This window comes from Dendrobium catenatum, unplaced genomic scaffold (assembly GCF_001605985.2).
Source record: "Dendrobium catenatum unplaced genomic scaffold, ASM160598v2 fragScaff_scaffold_665, whole genome shotgun sequence".
In the NCBI taxonomy this organism is placed as follows: domain Eukaryota; kingdom Viridiplantae; phylum Streptophyta; class Magnoliopsida; order Asparagales; family Orchidaceae; genus Dendrobium; species Dendrobium catenatum.
The window spans coordinates 1,756,565-1,775,989 of record NW_021319127.1 but is presented as its reverse complement, the minus strand read 5'-3'; the positions used below and the strand labels follow the sequence as shown (position 1 = coordinate 1,775,989).

At 33.7% G+C, this 19,425-nt stretch overlaps 1 protein-coding gene across 4 annotated transcripts in view; it reads left to right on the top strand.

Annotated features, from left to right (window-relative positions):
* The first annotated feature begins 7,549 nt into the window (after window positions 1-7,549).
* Window positions 7,550-19,425, top strand: part of LOC110099514 (syndetin) — a 166,962-nt gene continuing 155,086 nt past the window's right edge. For 3 of the 4 annotated variants that reach the window (XR_003701058.1, XM_028695658.1, XM_020826695.2), the window contains exons 1-4: window positions 7,550-7,953; window positions 9,969-10,130; window positions 11,048-11,122; window positions 13,858-13,936. Coding sequence is in view for 3 of the 4 variants with exons in the window: in XM_028695658.1 (XP_028551491.1) it covers window positions 7,759-7,953; window positions 9,969-10,130; window positions 11,048-11,122; window positions 13,858-13,936 (511 nt within the window). In the remaining variant the exon portion in view is untranslated. Of the gene's footprint in view, window positions 7,954-8,241; window positions 8,340-9,968; window positions 10,131-11,047; window positions 11,123-13,857; window positions 13,937-19,425 lie in introns of all 4 variants that reach the window. The other variant, XM_028695659.1, reaches the window with a different exon arrangement.

The window sequence follows — 19,425 nt, the reverse complement described above, 5'->3', positions numbered from 1 at the left end:
CCTTTTGCTTCCTCCAAAAGTAGGCAGAGAATCCAACTCCTGCTTCCTCCTGAAGCAGGCAGAGAACCTTGATCAGATATTGAAGTTTACCTCTCTAGAAACCTCAAGGAACTAAGGGCGACGACTGGAGAAGACGACGACGGATCCTTGCTTAGAGCAACCTTTGTGAATTTCCTCACAAATTCTCCCTCACAAGATCCTCTCTCTCTCTCTCTCTCCCTTGCTCTCCCTCTCCTCTTGGCTCTCTCAGGTTAGAACAGCAGCAAAAGATAAACTCTTGGGTAGAATAAGAGCTCTTAAATAGAAGAGTTTCATCGCCCTGAATAGAAGCTGACCGATGTCAATCATCCAAGAGATCATTCCGGATGATACTGCGATCATCTAGGACGATGTGATCGTGTAATCAAACCTTAATTACCAAATTAATTTAGGCATAATTGTGCTACATCATCAAAGATGATGTCTTGGATGATGTCCAAAAATAAAGAACACCTAAATAGATCTGGCAGCTGATTCTTTCTGATTTGAGCCTATCATCCCAGCTAATACGAAGATCTTCTAGGACGATGTGCTTAATGATGGCTATCTTAACCAGGATGCCCTAATTAGAGTTTTTATTTTTAACAGATCTTCTAGGACGATGTCCTGGATTATCCTGGATGATGTGATCAAAATAGAGAGCTAACAAATAGATAGAAATTTTTTCCTATGTGTGTGTGTGCAAGGTTACGTAGCATCAGGAGCCACATCATTTATAAGAGACTCAAGAAAGGAAAATTACAAAATGACTCAGACCTAATCTACCCAATTTAGAGCTGGATTGAATTGTAGTCTAATCTTGTGGACCTGAAATATTAGTAGGCAAGGCAGTCATAGAAAAATATGAATATTTTCTATCATCATAATTCTAATTCAGAAAATTAGATTTGCAACACCTCAAACTTAAGGGAAAATTCTATAAGATGGTGGTGAGACCTACAATGCTTTATGGTGCCTAATATTGGTCGTTAAAAGAGAAACATAATAAAAAGTTAAGTGTTGTAAAGATGAGGATGCTTAGGTGGATGAGTGGCTTGAAACTTAGATATAGGATACGAAATGATCATATACGTGAAAATGTTAGAGTAGCTCCAGTGGAAGATAAGATTAGAGAGAGTTGTCTTAGATGGTTTTGTCACATTAAACGGAGGCCTTCCGATGACCCGGTTAGGAAAGTTGAGGTATTAGATTTGACTTATGTTAAGAAAGGTAGAGGTAGACCTAAAAAGACTTGGTTAGAAAATATTAGAAGTGATCTTTCTTTATTAGATTTAAATGAGAATTTAACTTTTAACTGGACACAATGGTGAAAAAAGTTTCATATAACCAACCCCATATAGTGGGACAAAGGCTTGATGATGTTATTGTTATTATTGTTGTACTGTTCGAACTGGATTGTATTATATGATCAACATAGAAAATTTTTCTCATCCCATGCTTCATCTTAGATGAACTACATTTTTATTGAACTGTTCATACAATACTAACTAAACATTGCACAGTACGAATAGGCAAATTGAACTATTCATACAATACTAATTGGAGATCGTACTGCATTTTCATTGTACTATTCGTACAGTACTAACTAGACTTTGTACATTATGAATAGGTAATTGAACTATTCGTACAGTACTAATTGGTGATCGTATATTATTAATAGGTCAACTTCTGCACATCGTACTAGACGATCTTACAATCGTACGGTATGATCTTTGACGGCTGAATTGATTTTTTTTTGGGTTTTTTGAGCCCTCTATTTAAGCACTCTCATAAGACTTTGTAAGAGTCTTTGGCATCCATTGAAGTTTCTTTTTTTGGAAAAAAAAAACTTGAAGAGAGAACTTGAAAGGGAGAGATGAAACAGTGGAGTTTGAGAGAGGAAGAAGATCTTTGGAGGGGGTTTCAAGGAAGTGTGAAGGAGATTTCATACGGTTGCTCCGACGAGCTTGCACCTCATTACCATTGGATTCAAGGTTCGTCTTGAGGGAAGTTTAAGGAATAATAAGATCTCTTTGGTGTCAAAGGACCCAGCTCCTCCGCCACACCGGGGAAGATGGAAGTGATTTTATAAGGGCTTCTCCTCCTAGCTATGGGGGCTAAAGAAGAATCACTAATGGTTTAGCGTAATACTTGGAGGGTGCCTCCGGGGAGTGGACGTAGGTCATGGTTTAACCGAACTACTATAAATCGATGTGTTTTTTCCTTTATTATTTCCACACTTTATTTCACATTCATTTTTATTGCGATTAATTGTGTGGATGAAATTGATAATTTATCTTTTTATTATGATTGTAATTCACTTCCGTATCAAGTTATAAAAAGAGTTTTCTTTTAGTTAAAGAAGTTTTAAAATATCATATTCACCCCCCTCTTAGTGCATCTTGTACTTACAATTAGTATCATAGCGAGGTCTCAAAAATAGTGTTTTAGAAAACCTTGAGAAAATCGATCATGGCATATTTTAGAAATTTTAACATTGCAAAAGGCTATTCAATTACGCGGCCACCTTTATTTGAATTTTTTTTATTTTTGGAAAATTTGTATGTCTACTTTTTTGCAATCTATTGATTATCGAATGTGGCACATGATTCAAACTGGCTATTATGTATCATCACGTATGATAGATGGAGTCAAAATTAATATTCCTTCTACTGAATGGAGTAGAATAAAACAAATCAATGCTCAATTAAATACAAAATGCTTGAATTATTTTTTCTGCGCATTAAATTCTGATGATTGCATGAGAATCTTTACATATACTACTGACACAAAAAATTGGGATAGATTTTGTATTACATTCGAAGGTACTAATGAAGTTAAACAATCTAAGTTGAATATTCCAATGCATGATTATGAACTTTTCAACATGAAAACTTATGAGGCGATCTTAAATATGTACACTAGATTTATTTAAATTGTGACATCATTATATGCTTTAGGTAAAGAATTTTTAAACTTTGAAAAAATCAATAAAATTCTACATTGTCTACTTGATAACTTTGATGCCAAAGTTATTACTATTTATGAATCGAAGAATTTGAATGAATATTCTATTGATAATTTGATTGGCTCACTCATTGCCTACGAGCAAAGTTTGGGTCAAAGACTATTGGATACAGGTGAAACGATAGTGCTAAAAACTGAAGATACGAAGAAAAGTGGCTTAGCAGATGGCGAAAGTAATGACTTAACAAGCAAATTAGAAAGCCTACTAAAGCACATCCAAAAGCATCAACAAAAGTGTAACAAAGATAAAAATGGTAAAAATACTAATATTTCTACTGACCTTATTTGCTTTGGTTATATGAAACCTAGACATTTGAAGTTTGAATGCCCCAACTTAAAAACTCTTCCTACGAAGGAAAAGAGTAAGAATAAATCAATTGTAATATAGGGAAAAGATAAAAAACAAAAAATCTCTAGGGCAAATCTAGCTTCTAAATCATCAAAACAAGAGCAGGACGACGAGATATAAGTATGTTAAGGTATGTTTGTGTGTTTTATTTATGTGTTTTTATGTGTTTGTTTATTTACTTTGTGTGTTTAATTTTTATTATATTTTAAGCATAATTTTATGTTTTAGTTTCTTTATTATGTTATTATTTTTATGTTTTATTTTATTTCTTCTTTTTAATAATATTGAAGGGGGAGAATGTATTATAGTTGGTTGTATTTATGTTTCATTTATTTTTCATCATTTAACTTAAAAAAAAAACTTTCCCCTATTTTTTTAATGTAATTCTTTTAGTGAGGGAGAGTTTAGGAGAAAATATTTTTAATTTGCAAATTCAACCAATATTATTTGCCATCATAAAAAAGGGGACGCTTGTTATAAATCTAACTTTTGAGTTTATGATTTTGATGATAACAAATAATATTGATTACTCCTTTATTTCTCCTAGTGTTTGTAGTGCATATTTATTTGTGTGTTGACTAATATTTCAGGTACACCATGTACCGTTCTTTAAAGATTCAAGACTCAAGATTGCATAAAATTAGTTATATTAAATGAGTATGTAATTTTTATTTCTTGAGTTAAGTCCTATAATGATGTATGTTAGATTGATGTCCGTGCACACTCACATGGGGGGTAAAAAAAATATTTTTAAATATTTTAATTTTTCTGTAAATTGTATTGTACGATTTGGATCGTACTATATGATCTGGTATAATAAAAATTAATTAAAATATTTTAGTTTTCTTAAAAAAAATATTTTTTTAAATATAACTAATAATACAGTACGATCACCACATCGTACTAGACGATCTATTATAATTAGAAAGCCTGCCATTCATTAAATTAAGAAAAAAATTTGAATTTGAAAAGTTGTTCTAATCATACTATATGAACATGATCGTATTGTATGATGGTTTAAATATTGCCTAATTTAATCCTGTGATTAGTCAATCAAAATAACTTAATTTTGATATTTTAATCGTACTATATAAATTGGATCGTATTGTACGATCAATAGAGAACTTTGGCCATCTCATGCTTCGTCCTGGACGAACTATATTTTTATTGAACTATTCGTACAGTACTAACTGAACATTGTATAGTACGAACAGACAAATTGAACTGTTCTTATAGTACTAACTGGTGATCGTATTGCATTTTCATTGAACTGTTCGTACAGTACTAACTGGTGATCGTATTGCATTTTCATTGAACTGTTCGTACAGTACTAACTAGTGATCGTACAGTACTAACAGGTCAATTTTTGCACATCGTAGTGGACGATCATAAGATCGTACTGTACGATCTTTGACAGCTGAATTTAGTTTTTTAGGATTTTTTGAGCCCTCTATTTAAGCACTCTCATAAGAATTTGTAAGAGTTTTTGACATCCATTGAAGCTTCAATTTTTTTAGAGAAAACATGAAAAGAGAACTTGAAAGGGAGAGAGGAAAGGGTGGAGTTTGAGAGAGAATTGGAGGAGTTTCAAGGGAGTGTGAAGGAGGTTTCACACGGTTGCTCCGGCGAGCTTGCACCTCAGTACCATCGGATTCAAGGTTCATCTTGAGGGAAGTTTTGGGAAGAAAAAGATCTCTTTGGTGTCAAAGGACCCGACTCCTCTACCGCACCGGGAAAGGTGGAAGTGATTTTGTAAGGGCTTCTCCGCCTAGCTGTGGGGGCTAAAGAAGAATCACTAAAGGTTTAGTGTTATACTCAGAGGGTGACTCCGTGGAGTGGACGTAGGTCATGATTTGATTGAACCACTATAAATCGGTGTGTTCTTTCCTTTATTATTTCCACACTTTATTTCCGCATTCATTTTTATTACGATTAATTGCGTTGGTGAAATTGATAATTTATCTTTTTATTGTGATTGTAACTTGCTTCCGCATCAAGTTATAATTTTTTTTTTCTTTTCCTTAAAGAAGTTTTTAAATATCCAATTCACCGCCCTCTTAGCGCATCTTGTACTTTCAGTATATAATATGCATGGGTAATTTAATGGTTTAAAATCACTCATTCTTAATGATAATCCTCAAGCTTTTTATATTCACTTTTTTTCCCATCAACTATAATTATGCTTAATAGCTGTTGCGAAGAATCATTGGCAAGTGAAACATCTTCTTAAGTTTACTTAAAAAATTATAAATATTGTTGGAGCTTCTTGTAAAAGATCACATGCTATGAAAGAAATTCAGCATAAAAAAATTCTTTCACATCTTAAAGCTCACAATCTAATAAGCGATAGATATTTAAATCAAGAGACTAATTTATAAAGGTCTTGTGATATGTGATGGAGTTCACATTTTCATACTTTAATTAGTCTTATGAGAATGTATTCTTTAGTAATCGAGGTGCTCGAGATCTTTAAAGAAAAAGGATTACATAATCAACAATCAATTGAAGCATGCACTTTAATTGATGTGATGGAATCTTTTGATCTCATTTTTATTATGTATTTGATATTTGATATCTTGGGGATTACAATAAGTTATCACAATCGCTACAAAGAAAAGATCAAGATGTTGAAAATGCAATGAAATTGGTATAAATATCTAAACATCGACTACATCTACTAAGGACGACTTGATTAACTGTTATACTAGATGAAGTTTATCATTTTTGTAGTATTTTTGAAGTTAATGTTCCAAAGATAAATGAAACATACAAAACTCATTGTCGAATAGTACAAAGAGGTGAAGAAATAACAACATTATCGTGTTGAGCTATTCTATATTGTAGTTGACATGTAACTTTAAGAGATAAATAATTGTTTGTCTAAATCTAGCACTGAGTTACTTTTTTGTGTGAAATGCCTAAACCCAAATGATACATTCTAAGCTTATGATGAGAGAAAATTGATACGTTTAGTAGAGTTATATCCAAAAATTGGTTCTACAATTGATCTTATGACTCTTAAAAGTCAATTATCAACTTATATTATTGATATATGTACCAACGTTGAGTTCTCATATCTTAACGGCATTGCTAATCTTTCAAAGCAAGTTGTTAAGTTCAAGAAAGATGATGTGTATCCTCTAGTTTACAGCTCATTATTTTAGCATTTATATTACCAATTGTTACTACTACAATAAAGAGAGCATTTTATATAATGAGGATTGTCATACATCGACTATGTAAAGGATGAGTGATGATTGGCTCAACGCCTGTCTGGTGCCTTATTTTGAAAATGATGTATTTGATTTGATTTCCAATGAAGTTATAATGCAACTTTATCAGAAAATACAAAATATACTATTAAGCTTGCAATAATTTTTAATTTATCAATCATAATGATTTTGCTTTGAATTATGTTCTTATTTTATTTTTATAAATATTAGTTTATTCATAAGCAAAATTTGCACATCCTGAAATGAAAGGCTGATTCCACCCCGGCCTTTTTCCAATTACACGAAAGACAATGCTTTATAATCGACAATATCATTGATATGATCATTTCAACTAGGTCTTAACTTTGTGATTTTTTCACTTTTCTAATTTTAAACTTAGAAACTTTAACACCTATTGCAACTCTAGAATCTTCACATGACATAATAACAATATCAACAACAACAATAACCTTTTATCCTCCTAAATGAGGTTTGCTAATAGAATATTCAATTCTTTTTCTCTACTATCTTGAATATTTTAGCATGTAATAGATGATAAAATTTTATTCCTAGGCTTCTTTTTTATCAAATTGATGGAACTATTAAATGATTTTATTTTTATTAAATAAAAAATAAGAGAATTTAAAATATGAGAGAGAAATAAAAAATAACCATAATATCATATATGTAAACTAATATTTTATTTAGGAAGGCTTTCCTACTGCTTATTAATAAATTTTGTTTAAAAAAATAACTAAAAAGTTACTAAGAAATAATAAGAAAATTATCCTAAATAAAAATTAAGACTTCATTTGGAATGATTTTTTTATTGCTTCGTGAAATAAATTTTTAATATAAAAATTTAATTTTTTTACTAATTTTTTTAAAAAACAGTAAAAAACCCTCCTAAATAAAATCTAAATCATCGTAGTGGAGCCAGTGATCTTGGACCAGGCTTAAGCTCCAAACTTATTTTCCGGTCACTTCCTACCAGAATTGGATTTCTGCAACGCTCATCATCTGCGAACGCTTTCTCGCTGGAGTTTCGATTCCGATTCGGTCTTGGTCTAGGGCCGCGTTCGCTGCGCGCCAGAGCTCTGAAGATCCCGTCAGATGGCCGATGTCGTCATTGCTGTGCTCGGTAGCTAAGCGATGCAGCGGGAATCGTCGTGGGTCGGTGGCCGATCTGTTCATGAGCTAGAGCCCCCAGGGCCGTTGTTATTCCTTCCACTGCTTTTACTTCAAGGCGGCGGTATGGATCTTTCTAGGGTTGGTGAGAAAATCTTCAGCTCCGTCCGTTCTGCTCGCTCACTTGGCCTCCTCCCATCTACGTCCGATCGCCCTGAGGTTCATCTTCAATGCTTTTCTTCTGTGTGTCTACGTTTTCTAATTTTTCTAAGTCGATGATATTTGTTGGAAATTGGGTTTATGGGGCGAGTAGGATCATAATCTCGGCTCTGAGTTCTGTGTTGAATTTAATGCATAACGAGCTCGGGGTTGAGTGTTTATTCTTTTAGTGCTTTTGCAAAGAGTTAGTGACCGAAGGAAGGAGAAAGATCATTTATTTTTTGTTTTCGTTAATGAAAAATGCACAAATAATTTCTGATTCCGGTTGCACACCTATATTGTTGACAGATGGCAGTGTCACGGCTGTGTTGTTAGAGATATCAAAACGTGGGTGACCGAACTCGGTTATTCCGATGTTGCAGCCCTCAAGATTAACATTCTTCCTGGTTGAGGCTCTTAGCTTCCTACTTTGCTTCTAATGTACTTGAACAGATCTGCAGTACATTGATCTAGGATAGTGTAGCCTGCTTACATAATGAGCTTCGTGTTTGTGTTACTGACCTCAAATGATCTTCTTCACTTTTCCTTATGGAATATTTGCTAGTGCTGTCAGATAACATGACCTGCAACTTCTAACATTTAAATAATTGCAGCATTGCTGGGACAGGAGTGTTGATTTTATGTGAACTTTTTGTTAAATGATGGTTTTTTGCTTGTACTCAACAGAGATCTTGGTGTTAGGGAAAAAAAAAGCCTTTGGTTTTGTTATGTTAGTGTGAAACAATCTTTATTTGTTGGTATCCTTGAATGCTCAATGAATAAAATATCATTACCGAAAGCTACTGCTTTTATTTGTGGTTGAATGACTTATGTATTCACCATCAAATATTAAAATGCTAATGCATTTGTCAACTAAAGTCATGATGGGTTGACTTGAAGTAGTGCAAGTCCTTCATACAATATGTTGTTGAATAAAAAAATATTGATCCATATTTATGTTAAGTGTCTACAACTGTAGTAATTTGTTTTGCAGAATGTATATAGTAGCCATAAATGTCCATGCCTCTTAATTCATCAGTAATAAGTTGATGATTTGGTGTTTTGTTTTCCTGCAATCTTAACTTAACATTGATATAATGAATAAAAGCAGTGAGTTCTCAGTTGTTCATAAGATTTTTAAGAGAATGAATATGTATCATAGAATACATATTGTATAATGCTGTTTCATAGAATAGATACAATTTAACCAGAGGAAAAGAGCATTGCTGCATTTTGTATAACCATTGGATTAAAAATAAGTCAAAGAGAATAAAATCAGATTGTTGTTTCGGCACTTTTTGATGCATCTTTATATTCTTGAGGAAGCATGAGGTTAGGCACACTGGAATTTGGTAGCTAGAAGGGCAGGAATGCATAAAGAAGTGGTGTTCACTTGCCAGGCAATGCAAAAATCTCTTTTTTTGTGGAATAACAATTTTTCTGAATGTGCTTTCAATCTCCAAATTTTATCTATGTGTACTCCTTACTAATATGGAGTATTTTCAAGTAAACATTCCTCCAAATGGCACTTAAGTTCTCATAAAAAAATATGCAGTATCTAATTCAAATGCCAAGAAAATTTTCTTCTCATCGCTGCAATTTTATGCATGATTATTTTGTTGTGGCTCAGGGAGTGTAATTTTTGGAAATAATTTTACTATCCCTCTGGTTACTGTGAATGATATTGCAATTGATTATAATATCCTTTTGCTTTAATTCTCATGTAGTTTTTGCACAGATTTTAACTCCTTTCCATTCTTAGTTTCACTCAAATGTTATTGGCCTGGATAAGGATATTTTTTCCATCAATCTTATTTAGCATTTCATCTGTAAATTATTGTTTTTCTTTCTCTTCTCCTGTACTCCTAACTGATGTTGAATTGTTCGTGGCCTTACTTAAATTTAAATTATCATATTCTTTTATTTATGTTTGTTCTTTTTATTAACTTATATTTATTAGTGGGTTAGCTTGGCCTGTTGTGCACGATTCAGAGAAAGATCAATTCTCAACTTAATTTTTGTTTCTATTGATGCAGGTTCCTGAAAGGGTAGCTGCAGCTGCTGCTGCAGCTCGAGCTCTTGCAGGGCTTCCCCCACATGAAAGGATTGCCCTCACATCAAATTCTGAGGATATTACTTTCCTATATGGTAGTAAGGATCAAACCCTTGAGGTGCTTGAAGAGGAGTTCTATGAGGAGGTTTTGCTAGTCTCCGAAACTTTGCTTGAACTATCCTTATTTCTATTAGCACATTATTGGGTCCTACCTTGGAACTCATGCTTGCTCACTTTGATGGCTTCTAATGCATGTTTATATTTTAGAGAAAATTTAGCTTTGTTTTCTATGCATTACTCTTAGTTGTTATTTTCCGTGGAATTTAGTGATGGTTGCCCAATTCATGTTTATGCAAGCACATCACGAGATAGCTTACTTGCAGCTATACGAGATGTAATTCAGGCTGAGGGATAATACCTTGTTCCCTTGTTGCCGAGGTTGACCATGCCTGGTCACCGCATAGATTCTCCTTGTGGAAGGGTCTATTTGCAGATGCAACTTCATAATGTCATGGGCTTAAGTATTGGTATTGGACCCAAGGGAGGCCTTGGTCAGCAAGAAGATTCTGTATCTCGTCAACTTGTTCTTACAAGGGTTTCACTTATCGAAAGGCGCCATGATAATTATGAAGCTGTTATTATTCGACCACTGTCCACCGTTAGTTCTCTTGTTAGGTTCACTGACTCTTAGTTGTTATTGCATGCTTATTGTTTAACATGTTCTTTTGGCAAATTGTTTATTGTATTCTAGGTATTTAATAAATTTAAAATTGGTTATAATATTTAGGATTCACTTAATTTATCCTTTTTATCAACTTATTAGGCTTGCACATCTTTTGTGTCCAATTAAGAATGGCTTATGTTTTTAATTGATGCATAATTCACAGTTATTATTGCATGCTTTCTCTTTGTATTAGGAAAGTTAGGGTCTCTTTACTTGGGATTTACTAATTTTATACTGAATCAAATGAAATAATTTACTATATCTTTTAATATGCATGACTAAATGTAAATTAACTATGTTAATATTTCTCAATCTAAGTTTGTATATTTTGGTTGCAGGACTTTGATCCCGTTAAGTATATTTTGGAGCACATTCAGTCTGGAGAGAGTGACACTGTGTATTTTGAGAAGAAGGTTCACCCATCTTGTCTTTGTAATCCTTTTTCCTCTAAAATGTATGATTCATCCAAACAAATAAAGAGATATATTTGAATAATAAGGGGAGCTATATGAAATGCAATGTCATCACTTGCTTGTTGTTAATGTGGTGTTGCAGCCATTTATTGGTGATATCCTCTTAATTTAGAAAGTGCTACTACATTTTTTTTTTCACTTGATGTGTTAATTGTTCAACAAGCTTTGCAATCATGTAACTCTCAAGTGCTATTCTTTATAATCACTTTTTCTTTGGTGCACAATTTTTTTGATTTTTTTTTGTTGTATTTTAAAATTAATAGAATTGGAGATAAAATTATATTTTTAAAGATTGCTCTTGATTGTATGATTATTAATATTATAAATGCTTATTCGCCTTAAATATATTTAGATTTGTGTTCAAAATTAAATATTAAAATAACTTAGATGAATTAATACAAAGGATACCTCTTGAAGAAATAAGTTTTATTGGAGGAAATTTAAATGGTTATGTTGGTAGAATGTAGAAGATTTTAAAAATGTTTATGGTGGCTATGGATTTAAAATGATTAATAAGGGTGGTAGAACTATATTAGATTTTGCTCTAGCTTATAATTTTGTAATTGTTAATGCCTTATTTAAAAAAAGAGATGATCATGTCATCACTTATAACAATTGATATAGTAAAACTTTGATTTTTGTTTTTAATAAGAAAAACAGATCTTTTAGATTGCAAAGATTATACAATCATTCCGAATGTAAAGTTTATGTATATATCATTATTTATTAGTTTTGGACTTTAAGATGAAGGATCATAATTTGAATAATAAAGTAAAATGTTGTCCTAGGGTTAAATGTAGGTATTTAAAGAATACTAACAAAAATATTTTTGAGAGTAAAATTCAAGATTTGAAGATTTTGATTATGCATCAGAAAGCTAATGTTATAGGGTAAAAAATAACTAATATTATTAAGAATTTTACAAAGTATGTGTTCGAAGTATCAAAAGAAAAAAAATCATTGATAGTAAAAATAGTCGGTGGTAGAATCAAAATATGAAAAAAAAAGATAAAGTATAAGGAGCTTTATTATAAAAATTGATTTAGATATAAAAAATAAAAAAATTGGGAAAGATATAAAGGGGTCTGTAAGGAGTCTAAGAAAGAAGTATGTGATGAAAAGAATTTAGCTTTTCTTGATTTATATAATAGATTATATACTAAGAAAGGTGAAAGATGTATATATAATTTTGCCAAGCAAAGAGATAAAAAAATTAAGGATTTAGTTCAAGTAAAGTGCATTAAAGACGAAGAAAAAGTACTCTTATTGGAAGTAGATATTCAACATAGGTGGATGAGATATTTCGATAAGCTTTTCAATAACGATTGTGAGAATACGATTGACTTTAATGACCTTAATACACTAAATAAAAATAAAGATTTTTTTTTTTTTAATTATGAATGGAGAAAAATGATTCATGTAGCCGACCCCACGAAGTGGAAAAAAGGCTTGAAGTTGTTGTATGTTGTATCATATTAGTAAAATTGAAGTTAGAGAGGCTTTAATAAAAATCAATTGTTGAAAAGCTATTGGACCTGATGATATTTCAGTAGAGGTGTGAAAATGCTTAAGAGATAAATGGATTTCTTAGCTTAAGAAAATTTTAATATTATTTTGAAGACTAAAATGATGTCAGATGAGTGGAAAAAGAGTGCGTTGATTCATATTTTTAAGAATATAGGTGATGCATAAGAGTGTGTGAATTATATAGGAACTAAGCTAATGTGTCATACACTAAAACTATGGGGGAGAGTTATTGAGCATAAGTTACATGATACAAATTTTTCACACAATTTGGATTCATTCCAAGTGGGTCTACTATGGAAGGTATACATTTATTTAGAGGTTTTATGGGGAAGTATAGAGATAATGAGCCAATGAGGAAGATCTACATGTAATATTTATTGATTTAGAGAAGGCATATGATAAAGTTCCAAGAGAAGTGCTATGGAGAATTCTAGAAAAGAAAGGTGTTCATAGTGCTTATATTCAGGTCAGTAAGGATATGTATGCATGAGCTGCTACTTATGTTCAAACACAAGGTAGTTTGACCAAGTATTTTCTTACTTTAGTTGGATTACATCAAGGATAAGCTTTAATCACATATATTTTTGCTTTGTTTATGGATGTTCTTACTAGACATTTGCAAGGGGATGTACCTTGGAGTATGCTTTTTGTTTATGATATTCTTCTTGTTGATAAGACTAGAGAGGGAGTTGAAGGAAAACTTGAATTATTACGCCTCAGAGTCTAAATGTTTGCTTGAGTAGATTTAAAACCAAATACATGAAGTGTAACTTTAGTATTAATAGATCTAGTGTGGAAATTATGACATTGGGTGATCAAGTCATTAAAAAGAGTACACATTTTAGATATATAGGGTCTATTGTTCACAATAATAATGAGATAGATGGGGATATTACTAGCAAGATTCAAGTTGGATTGTTGAAGTTGAGGAATACATTGAGCTTGTTGTGTGACTTTTAACATTATACAATTAAAAAATAGATTCATGTAGCCGACCTCACGTAATGAGATAAAGAACTGGTGTTGTTGTTGTAGTAGTAGTATTTTGAATAGTTCCCTTTAAAATATATTTTATGCTTCCCTTGTGGAATAATATGGAAATTTGACTCCAATTATGCTTGTTATTTTCTCTACCTCACTTCTTGCAGGCCACTCTTAGGTTAGCCCAACTTGATAAAATAGCAGAACGCCTAGCACGCAATGTTGTGGAGCACCATGAAGAGTTGGGTATGTTTATTATTTTTCTTGCATGTTAAGGGACTACAGCGTTAGTTATATTAATTGTTTCTAGAATATCAAACTCGGGATGATTTAATGATTTAATTGTTTTGAATGTTGTTATCTTCATTCTTACTAATCTAAAGTTGCTTGTAGGGCGTCTTTTCTACAAAGAGAGATGTATCATTATTGCCTTTCTGGTTTCTAAATTTCTGTCATCGAGATTTTCTCTAGGGAAACTTTTGTTCCTTTTTTGACGTGAGATATATGAGGTTACTCATATTTGAAGCTTTCCAGGAAAGTGCCTTACTTTCAGAGGGAGCAAACAAGTTCTTTTGACAGTCCCCATCACATTTGCTGATATTATTATTTTTTTCATTCATAATAAATGAATCTTTTTATTTTTATCATCACTTAATTCGGAAAATCCAAAATTTTATTCTAGAGACATCTGTCACAAAAGAAAATGGCTTACAAAGCTGAAATGAGATATAATTAGGAATAGCTGTTCTATTTAGAAAAGTGGACGAACATGAGTTTAAGTGTAGATTACTAGCATATAATTTCAGGTGACAAATTATATTGTACCAGACAGGACTAAAATTTTATGGTCAACTTTGAGATTTTAACATCTCACTGCAGAAAGTTAATTGCAGAATTTAAAAAAGGGTTGCCTAGCTGCTTATTAGGTGCGGAATGTTACCTTTGGAGTTTCAAAACATGGACCTGGATGCTACTTATACTTAATGAACATATCTGTAAATTTCCCGTTTTATCTCTCCTAGTCATTTCTTTCTTTATGATGGCGAATAAAATATTTTATATAAATTGCAAAATTGTGTGCTAAAATAATCAGTGTTATGGTAGCTATCAAGGACATTTTTCTCTCTCTTAAACTTTTAAGATCCTCAAAATTTTCTTCTACCGTTCTTTTTCCATCATTATCTCGTTATCTTTATTTCTGCACTGTCATTATTTCTCCTTGTCTTGATTTCTCTACTGTAAATGCATATTTCACCCTTTTGTGTGTGTTGGAATGATTGAAGGGGATTACAGGCTGCTGTTGACAGGAAAAATTAGTTTGTTGAGCTCGTGGTGGATTTGTCTAGGTGTTTGTTATCTTATTGAAGGATCAAGAAGATTAGGCACCTTTATAGTAGGTGTGAACTTCCAAAGAAAGAGAAGAGATGAGAAGAAGAGGGAAACCAGAAATTTTATTCTATAATCCTTTTGTTTACAACTAGAGAGATATTTATAATGTTTAGATGGGCCAACAAGTTAGGTCTACCTAAAGCAAATAAAAAAAAACTACTAGACTAATGCTATATTATTTATTTTGCTAAAACAATGTTGTTATCATTTGGGAGTTGTGGCATAGGTTTATTTCTTCTTCTTTGGTAGATTTTTGTAGTTGTTGGTTGTTCCGTTTTGTTTGTAGCCCATTTTACATGTTTGGATTGTACAATTTCCAGATACAAAATAATATGCTGATATTTAATACTCCCATTTCCTTGGAAAATAACCATGTCCTCAAGGTTGAAAGAAGTAAAGAGGAGGGAAGTGCAAAAAAGTTTTCCCAATGGCATCATCAGGTAAATTTAATTTACATTGTAATAGGACCTATCGGTGGGGTTGACCGCAAAGTTGTATAATGCGTGATGCTATAATAACATATGATAAAAGAAGAGGTTGGTTTTTATAACTGAAACTTGGTAGTGGGAAAGGAGTTAATGAAGGGAAACCTTTAAAAGGCTTCATAAGAGAGATGAAAAATCGGATGAACTTTCCTTCCGAGAGATAGTTGTAGGCGATAGGCTACTGGGCTAAGCACATATTAAATTATAGAAGGGCCAAAACATCTCTTAGTGAGTTTAAAATGGGTACGATTAATGATAGAATTTTACCAAAATGGTTGTAATTTGAGAATAACTAGATCTCCTATTGAAAAGTGCAAATCCCTACGGTTATGATGGACTGTGGTTTTCATTCGATTTTGTGATTGAAGTAAGTTCTGAATTTTGTTTTATGTTCAGACAAAGTAGGTGCTTCAAAAGCAAGGTTTTTGAATTTTGTTTTATGTTCTAGGACAAAACTTTGTTGAGTTAGTTTAAAATGATTCCCATGTAAATTTTTTTACATGGAGATACCAAATCGCTATTGTAAGGAAAGGTTAAAGTTGGGCCAAGAGAATAATTGACCTTTTATACACAGCCATTGGTACCAAATAGTTGCTAGACCTAGGTGAAAAGACGTAATGCGAGCACGATGACATTCGAATGCATTATGAAAATCAAAATATACAAGTGCCTTAAAGATTCAAGTTTCTACGTCTATCCTATTAAAATCAGAAAGTTCAATTTTCATGGTTTAAAGAGAAGAAAAATTCGTAGGAGGTGGGGTTGGGCTATGAGAAGGAATATGGTTGCCTGATCCCATAATACTAGGTGAATATCATGAATCTTGATGGGATAAGAAGTGAGATCAGTCGATATATAGGGTGTCAAGGCGTTTGTCAACATAGTCCATGAAGTATGGAATTGTTGGAGAGACGTGCAAATGGATGGAAATTGGAGATCAGCTGATCGGAGTGATTTTTTTATTTTTGAAAATTGTTAAGTCCTGGTTGGCTTGCATGGTGCATAGGGCTTCTGCTAGATCGGTGTTTTCATAGTGTGAAATTAATGGAATAAGATAAAAAGATGGTGCCAAAAACCTTGCAATTGTGAAAAGAGAGGAAGAACTAGTAGAAAATTGAAATTGGAAAAAGAAGAAAGAAAATAATAAAAATAAGTAAAATAAAAACAGAGAACAAGATGTTAGCTAAAAATATGTAAAATAAAAACAGAGAACCTAATGTTAGCTATCAAATAGCAGTAATGGACTAAAAAGGAAGTGTCCCTTCAGCGGTCGAACTATGAACATTGGTGTTGTTGGTTGTTTGAAATAGGTTGCTGCTGGAAGGGAAAAGCATAGCAGCTGCAAGAAGCCATTTCTTGAAAATAGTGGTTGCAATCCGGTGGTTGAGTTGTCTGAAATAACAACTATAATAGGTGGGAAGCTGCTGTGAAGTTCTGGGACAGAATTCTGAGCAACCGAAGATCTGTGTCCAATCTGGCGGAAGAAGTGCGTCTGGAATGGGGCTGCAGCTGACTGGAAGGTGATTTTGGGCTGCTGCTAGGATGCTGCGGACTGGAGGATGTCAATAGCTGCTGGGTAGACGATAGTGGTTGCTGCAGCGGTTGAGTGGAAGAAGAGATGGAGGCTGCGGCAGAGCAAGCTGGAGGAGAAAAGAAAAAAAACTGGTCGGCAGGAACAGGAGAGGGAAGCTGAGGTTAGTGCAACAAGAGTACCATTTGTTAAGCTTCTTGAAGGATCAAGAAGATTAGACATCTTTAGAGTAGGTGTGAACTCCCAAAGAAAGAGAATAGATATGAGAAGAAGAGTGAAACCATAAATTTAATTCCATAATCCTTTTGTTTATAGCTAGAGAGATATTAATAATGTTTAGGTAGACAACAAGTTAATACAAACCCAGTTTACCTAAAGCAAATAAAAGAAAATACAAGACTAATGCTATATTAATATTATACATGTGGACCCATTTTATTTATTTTGCCAAAATAATGTTTTTATCATTTGAGAGTTGTGGCATATGTTTATTCCTTCTTCTTTGATAGACTTTTATAGTTGTTGGTTGTTCTGATTTGTTTGTAGCCCATTATGCGTATTTGGATTGTACAATTTTTGGATCCAAAATAATATGATGATATTTAACAATGTATTGGGGAGAAATAAATGCGTTGTTGTGTTCATGACTATGTGAGGTTATAGTGGAGTTGGATTGCGAGTTCTCGGAAAAACCTAAGATGATAGTTACTGATGGGAGCTTTAGGCAATTATGTGGAAGGAGCTAAAGGTGAGATAGTGAGAGAGACTGTGGTGGGAGAATGAACTGGAAAATTTTAGTCCATTCATACGAATATGCTCTAAGATCTTAGTAATAGGGAAAATATACCCATAGGGATAATTATATAAAAACATCTCTAAAAATTAAAGTCAATGCCTTAAGAGATAACCTCAAAACAAATTTAAAATGTTTCCTAATTCATTGACCGATCAAGACAAATAATCAATTTAACTATTGACATCGAACATGTTTACTGATTAGATGGTTGCTATCAATTCCACTAGCGTATCAAGAACACTGTTGACGAATATATTCGCATCGACTCGACCCCGACAAAAGCTCGATCGCTCTCGATCGACTCAATTGATTGTCGTCGAGGCTAAATTGACTCAAATTAATTCTCAATTTAATTAAATTAAATCAATTTAATTTAATCAAAATCCAATCAAAACCAATCAAACTCCGTCGAGCGTCGTCAAGCTCAATTCGACGCATTTCGACACGATTCGGCTTCGATTCAAGGTTAATTTCGTAAAATCAACTTGATCGGACCCACTCGGACCCAAATCGACCCAAATCGGTTTGAGTCGAGTCCAGTTTGGACTCAATTTCAGCCCAAATTGATTGATTTAGGCTAAATCAAATAGTCAAATCCGAAATTGAAATCAACGGCTAAGATTTGCTTGATTTTCAAATTTTGCGGCCGTTAGTTACTCGTCAAATTTCGATTCCCGCGGGCGGCTACAGCAGAGAGATCGCGGAGATGATTGAGAAGAGGACGGCTCTCGGCTCCCCTTTTCATTTCGGCAATCCAGAGAGAGCGAGCGATAGAGAGAGTGACGGAGAGCAGGAGAAAGGAGCGGAAACTCTCTTCCCGCGTGCGGATCTTCCCTCCGACCCCGCGCAAGGCTTCGACTAAGCCTTCTAGACGGATCTTCCCCTTCGTGCGACTCTACCAAGTGGAACCCCCAGTCCGCGCAGAAGCCCGTTCGTGCGGATCTTTCCTTGTTCGCAACCTCCAGGTTTCGCCGAACCCGAGTTCGACTCCACCTGGATATTCGGCCAGACCTTCTAAGAGCTCTACCTCACTCATGTGCCGGAACTCCTGAAGCTGATGACCTGTAGGTCCGATCTCAAGACCCCGTTTCTCTCTAAATCTGGGCTGGTACGGCTTTTTCTCTGAAGGAAGGCTCTTTTCTCTTTCTTCTTCATTCCCGGCAAACCTCGAGGCGAGTTGAAGGCTGTTGGAAACTTCCAAACAGCGAAGGAAAGCTTCTAAATCCTCCAAACAGTGATTTAGAGCCTTCGAATCACCTTGGACAGCAGCTAGAACTTGGAGCAGAGCTTGGACAACAGCTTGGACAGAAAATCGGAGCGCTAGGACAAACCGGGGAAGGTATACCTTTGAAACTTAGGCGAAACCTTAAGGCTCCCTAGCCAATGGCATGTGGTTGACGATCCAAAGCCTTAGGTCCTTAGAAACTTTGATTTTTTTGGTCCCCCAAAACCCTTTGACGGCTGTCCTCTTTGCAAAACAGCGAAAATTTGGTTGTTTTCCGTTGTTGGTTCTCATGTGAGAATCCGTAGAGGA